This window comes from Arachis stenosperma, chromosome 3, assembly GCF_014773155.1.
Source record: "Arachis stenosperma cultivar V10309 chromosome 3, arast.V10309.gnm1.PFL2, whole genome shotgun sequence".
Lineage (NCBI taxonomy): Eukaryota > Viridiplantae > Streptophyta > Magnoliopsida > Fabales > Fabaceae > Arachis > Arachis stenosperma.
The window spans coordinates 103,354,839-103,360,570 of record NC_080379.1 but is presented as its reverse complement, the minus strand read 5'-3'; the positions used below and the strand labels follow the sequence as shown (position 1 = coordinate 103,360,570).

The 5,732-nt window shown below is 36.9% G+C and overlaps 2 protein-coding genes across 4 annotated transcripts; one reads left to right on the top strand and one right to left on the bottom strand.

Annotated features, from left to right (window-relative positions):
• Positions 1-317: 317 nt before the first annotated feature.
• Positions 318-3,900, top strand: LOC130968720 (ethanolamine-phosphate cytidylyltransferase-like). 3 transcript variants are annotated; one of them, XM_057894132.1, is made up of 10 exons: positions 318-478; positions 1,059-1,486; positions 1,668-1,903; positions 2,053-2,204; positions 2,373-2,444; positions 2,532-2,599; positions 2,678-2,798; positions 3,116-3,175; positions 3,270-3,392; positions 3,499-3,900. In XM_057894132.1, exons 2-10 carry the CDS (start codon positions 1,149-1,151, stop codon positions 3,568-3,570), a joined length of 1,242 nt encoding a protein of 413 aa, XP_057750115.1. In that variant the 5' UTR covers positions 318-478; positions 1,059-1,148; the 3' UTR covers positions 3,571-3,900. The 3 variants fall into 3 exon arrangements, with proteins under 3 accessions (XP_057750115.1, XP_057750116.1, XP_057750114.1); XM_057894133.1 differs by having other exon boundaries at positions 328-446; XM_057894131.1 differs by having other exon boundaries at positions 334-639.
• Positions 3,901-4,066: 166 nt separating this feature from the next.
• LOC130968722 (uncharacterized) lies at positions 4,067-5,491 on the bottom strand. The gene is made up of 3 exons (XM_057894134.1): positions 5,218-5,491; positions 4,924-5,116; positions 4,067-4,825 (listed from the first exon to the last, which is right to left on the bottom strand). Exons 1-3 carry the CDS (start codon positions 5,317-5,319, stop codon positions 4,389-4,391), a joined length of 732 nt encoding a protein of 243 aa, XP_057750117.1. The 5' UTR covers positions 5,320-5,491; the 3' UTR covers positions 4,067-4,388.
• Between the last annotated feature and the right edge of the window lie 241 nt (positions 5,492-5,732).

The following is a 5,732-nucleotide window of genomic DNA, read 5'->3' as shown; positions in this document are numbered from 1 at the left end:
CGTTAACAGTTAAAAAGGAGAGATATTTGGACTAATAATAAAGATTTTATTAGATAAAGAATAATTTTTATGAATAATATAAATAATAAATTTTAAAATTAGTCTAATAAAATAAAAATATACTACATATTTAAATTATAAAATAATTATTTACACACCTAATAAATTGAACATCCTATATATCTATTATTTATATTATCTACCTATACTTTTTCATAAAACTTCTGCCTTTGTTTATTTTTGGTTACTTGAAAAAATTTCCCCTTTCAAAAGTGACGTGTATATATTAATATTAATAATATTAAGCTCAGACAAAGCTTCGTTGTTGCCAAAACTTAGAGGAGGTTTCTTCCATACGAATCCAAAGGGAGAGAGAACAGAGAGAAGAAAAAAAAGAAAAAAAGGAAAAGAGAAAAAACAAGGAAAGAGGAGACACAGACACAAAGGTAACGCAAAAAGGAACAAACAAACACAACAGGTTAAGATTCGATCTCTTCCTTCTTCCTTTTTTTCTTCTTTTCTAGTTCCTTTTTGCAATTTGCATGCCATCAAACGCGTTCAATTTTCTCATTCTGCCATCTTCATTTATTGCTGCACATCCTTCCGTGAAAATTCTCGTTTTTTACTTCGGGATCTCAGGTCGGTTTTCTCGTTGGAATTTTTTTTAATCTTTTTACATACTCATTCAGTCATACAATGGAAGATACTTGCTCTAAGAATTTCACAATATAGCTGCATTTTTTATTTGTTGGTTTGACTAGATCAGGAAGATGAGAACGCCTCCATTTTTTGTTGTTGTGGATTTTACGTGTAACGGTTATTTGATTTCATTGTGGTGGCTTGCCAACCTTTTGCTTAAATATGTGAAGCATTTTTAATTCTTCTTTTATTTTTTGGGATGAATCAAGATATGTGATTATGTGAAGCAATAATTCCTTCATAGTTTCACTTGTTTGCATTTGAGGTATAAAAAAGGTTTTTGTGTATGAAATTTAGGATTTTGGATGGCATACAATTCATGTTATTAACATTTTGCCGTGATGGTTGCTTTGTTGCAGGTCTGTGCCTCCTCTTACATCACAGAAACATCTTGTTTCTGATAAGAAAACAAAACAAAACAAAACCAAAAAAGAAAGAAAGAAGACCATATGGATTATGACAGTAATAGTTGGATTTGGGAGGGGGTATACAACCACCCACATGTGTTGGGTGGTCTAATGGTTACAGCAGCCTTGCTGGGACTGTCGACGAGCTACTTTGGGGGGATGACCAACTCCTGGTCTAATTTGGGGATTTTCCCTAAGAAGAGATCCGGTAAGAGGCGTGTTCGGGTTTACATGGATGGTTGTTTTGATCTGATGCACTATGGCCATGCCAATGCACTCAGACAGGCAAAAGCTCTAGGAGATGAATTGGTTGTGGGTCTGGTGAGTGATGAGGAGATCCTCGCCAATAAAGGCCCGCCTGTTTTGTCCATGGAGGAGAGGTACAAATATTTGGTCCTTTTCTGTTTTGCTCCTATTGATTTTCTCTTAGACAAAATCTAATTCAGCTTAAACATAAGACTAGAGACTTTGCAGCAAGGGAATAAACTTGTTTGTTTGAATAACTCAAGTTTGCCAACATTGTAAAAGAATTAATGTTGAGAATGTATTTTGTCTTTCCAGGCTGACCCTTGTTAGTGGATTGAAATGGGTGGACGAAGTCATAACCGATGCTCCTTATGCAATTACTGAGGAATTCTTGAATCGTCTTTTCTATGAATACAACATTGACTATGTCATACATGGGGATGACCCTTGCCTGCTTCCAGATGGAACAGATGCTTATGCTGCAGCAAAGAAAGCTGGCCGATACAAGCAAATTAAACGTACTGAAGGAGTTTCCAGCACAGATATTGTTGGTAAGATTTGTCTCTTCTTATGTTCGAAGATAGCAGAAATCTTGTGTTGTTGATGGATAAAGTTAATTTTCTTGTTCCAAGTGTTATATTGATAAAAATTGGGTGGTAGGTAAAAGCTAATTATGTGTATGATCTCTATTTCTATACAGGAAGAATTATGTCTTCGTTAAAAGATCAAAAAGCTCGCGAAGATCTTGATGGTACTGATGCAAAACCTCAAGAAGAAAGCAAGCCAAAGGTTTCCCACTTGTCCCAATTCCTACCAACTTCCCGACGTATTGTACAGTTTTCAAATGGCAAGGTATTTTGATGATCAATGCTTGTATATCTTGACTTGCTGCGACAGACACTGATTTGAAATTTATGCCACAATCATTGGTTTCAAGATGAAAATATTTTGAGCGAATTTGCTCATTAGTTTTTGGAAATATTTTGCATGATAATTCATTGTGGCTTCGTCCTCTTTTAGGGGCCTGGACCTGATGCTCGTATTGTATACGTTGATGGGGCATTTGATCTCTTCCATGCTGGGCACGTTGAGGTATACATGAGTTTTCTATAGGTGTGCAACAGTCAAATAGCATTATTTGATATGGCTGTCTTAATTCAGTATTTCCTGTTCTCTCAGATACTTAAGAAGGCTAGGCAGCTCGGAGATTTTCTTCTTGTTGGTATCCACTCAGACGAGACTGTGAGGTATGCAGTTTTTTATCACGTAAAATTGAAGTTACAGCTATGATCCAAGTATTCATGTGACTAGCAACTTCCTTGCAGCTCACAACGAGGGAATCACTATCCAATTATGCACCTACACGAGCGTAGCCTTAGTGTGCTGGCTTGCGGCTATGTTGATGAAGTCATTATTGGCGCACCATGGGAAATTACAAAGGACATGGTATATGCTCAAGTCTGAACATCGTTTAAGTAGCTGCCACCATTTATATGAAGTTGTTCTTGGTGTATTGATTCGAATTACTGTCTTTTAATAGTACATGCTAGTTTCATTATATCTGCCTTTTCCCTTGCGTTCTTTTTTAAGTGATTAAGGATTTAACTGCTTTTACACATAAATTGCATACTTAAGAATCATCTGAACATGCTTATCCTCTCCATTTGTCTCACCCTTATTGAGCATAGTTTGAGCTAAGTGTTCATATGCATTTCCAATATTTCATGATGATGAGTTCTATTTATTTATTTGGAATCAAACAGATCACAACTTTCAATATCTCAGCGGTTGTGCACGGGACTGTTGCTGAGAAATCATTATATGTAAGTTGGCCTTTTGCAATTTCACATGATTCAATGTCATTTCCTTATTTTATTATTTTTCTTCCATACGAGTGAGCAAGTTGTCATTGTACAGAGTGAAAGAGATCCATATGAGGTCCCAAAGAGCATGGGAATATTCCACTTGCTTGAAAGCCCTAAAGATATCACTACTACCTCAGTAGCCCAGCGTATTATGGCTAACCATGAAGCCTATGTGGTAACGGCTGAATTCTGATAGAACGCTTTACTCCTATTCTATTTGCTTTTCCTGTACAAATTTCTGATAGAAAGTTCTCTGCTTCCATTTGTTTTATGTGATGCAGAAACGCAATGCTAAGAAGGCTCACAGCGAAAAGAGATACTATGAAGAAAAGACTTATGTGACTGGAGATTAGCATATATATATATATATATATAGAGAGAGAGAGAGAGAGAGAATCATAGAGATGCTGGATAGAGAAGAATATCTACATATACTTTCTTAAGGAAGAAGAGTACAGAGTATGACATAGAAGAACAATATTTTCGGCCGTAACTTAGGAATTACATGATGACCTTTCCATTTATATTGTCGTCTGAAAGGCTCCCTTATGATTGACCTGCCAGTTTTTTGGCATTTAATTTTGCTGTGATTCTGGTTTTACCAGAGATGTACCTGTAAAATTGAATTATAAGCTCCAAACCTAAATGAAAAAAACTCCAACCAAGCCCTTTGGATTGTTTGATTTGGATTTGTGGAAAACCATTTAATTCATTCTTAGAAGGATTTTCTTTTTGTAATAAAAATTGAAAGGACCTCCTCCTTCTTTGCACATGTACGCATTCTTTTTCTTTTTATAATAATCTGTAATTCATATCTATGAAAAGCCTTATCGAGTTGACACGAATACAAATACCAATGCAAAATTCATATCTAGTGCTGCTAAGCATTAGCCAGTGACAAGTTTAAATGATGAAGCATGAGGGGCAAAGACGACATAAGAACATGAAATTCTTGGTTAAAAGTGGATGGTCTTCCACATAAGTACAAAGGATTACCGTCCTATCCTCTCAAGTCCCATGGCATGCCTAACCCTATCCACATTCCATTCCTTGATATTGAAAAGGTGCAATTCTCTGCAAAACTGAAAAAAATTGCAATCCCATTCTATTCTAATCTAGTAGCACTACAATGAAAGGAAGGGCGTGTAAAAACTAATAGGTGATTTGCGTCTCAACGTGTCCATGTGATTGGAGTTGACATGTTTTGAGGAAGATGTGGCCACAAGCAATGATGCTGCTGTTGCTGTTGCTGTTGCTGTTGCTGCCACTGGTTGAACCCTTCTGGTGTTGCTGCCACTCCACCAACAAGAACACCACCACCATTACTTAGATTTAGCATTGAACTTGAAGACTTAAAATGACTATTATTTTCTTCTTGTTGGTTTTCTACATCCATCATCACGGATGGTTCTTCTTCTGGTTCTGGACCCATGTGATCAGCTTCCATCATCTCTGTATTTGCAATATTGGAACCTTGCGCGAAATTGGATGAGGGTGCCCAAGGCACAATAGCCATTCCACGATTCCTCTTGTCTTGTTCTTCCTTCTCCACCGCTGATTTTATGAGGCGCTCGCAATCAGAGTCACCTTTCGAGCAATGCGCTTCCCCTGCAGCAAATTAAAGAGTAAAGTCAACTGAATTTTGAATCTCGAATTGAATTGGATGAAGTCGCCTACTAATTAATTTGCGAGAGAGAGAGACGTACTCTTGAATCGAGAGAGGAGATCAGAGTCGAGGGTGAGAGAGAAAGGAGAAGACGAATGCATTAGCGGCTTGAAGATAACGAGAGCTCTCTCTGCGTTGGGAGGTGGAGAAGCATCTGCTTCTGCTTCCGCTGAAATGGGCAAGGGTTGTTCATGTTCGAGTTCCACCTCTGCAATTGGCGGCAACTCACCATCCTGATCACAACCATAATTAACAAAACACGATTTGATTCATTAATAAACCGATGAGGAACTTGGAATGAACAATGAGAACGAAAGAAAGAGAGAAGACGAACCAGACGGCGAATCTTGGTGGCGGGAGAAGAAAGAGGGAAATCGTAGAAATCGTCGGGAACATGATCGATGCCTTTCCGCTTCAACAGTTTGTATCCCGCCATGGATGAAGAAGATGATTAGGATTCGGATTAGAATTACGATTACGATGATGCGTAGAAAGGGGAATGCGTTTGCAGAGTTTAATATACAGAAAGAAAAGAAGAGTGAAGAAAGGGAGAGCGAGTGAGGTCTAGATTTCTCTGGAATTTCTTCCCCCTTTCCGTTCTCCAATTCCCTCACCTCCTATTTCTCACACGTGTCATTTTGCTTCCCCACCAATAATCTTCAATTATTTACTGTTTAGGGTGTTTTAATAAAATCATTTTAGTTAAGTGTATATTTGGATTCTATAAAATACTACGAAAAAATATTTTTTAATTTTTTAATATTGATAATTTTTTTAAAAGAATTATATTTATCTTTTTGGCAAAAAATTTTACAAAATATATTTTAATATAATAAATAAATAAATTTT

Bases quoted from the DNA above. Each gene is read 5' to 3' on its own strand.
- LOC130968722 (XM_057894134.1), bottom strand. From the start codon at position 5,319: ATGGCGGGATACAAACTGTTGAAGCGGAAAGGCATCGATCATGTTCCC. The intron at 5,117-5,217 runs GTTCGTCTTCTC...GGTTGTGATCAG, and splicing joins CCACCAAGATTCGCCGTCTG to GATGGTGAGTTGCCGCCAAT. The intron at 4,826-4,923 runs GTACGTCTCTCT...AATTTGCTGCAG, and splicing joins TCTCCTCTCTCGATTCAAGA to GGGAAGCGCATTGCTCGAAA.
- LOC130968720 (XM_057894132.1), top strand. From the start codon at position 1,149: ATGGATTATGACAGTAATAGTTGGATTTGGGAGGGGGTATACAACCAC. The intron at 2,205-2,372 runs GTATTTTGATGA...GTCCTCTTTTAG, and splicing joins TACAGTTTTCAAATGGCAAG to GGGCCTGGACCTGATGCTCG. The intron at 3,393-3,498 runs GTAACGGCTGAA...TATGTGATGCAG, and splicing joins CTAACCATGAAGCCTATGTG to AAACGCAATGCTAAGAAGGC.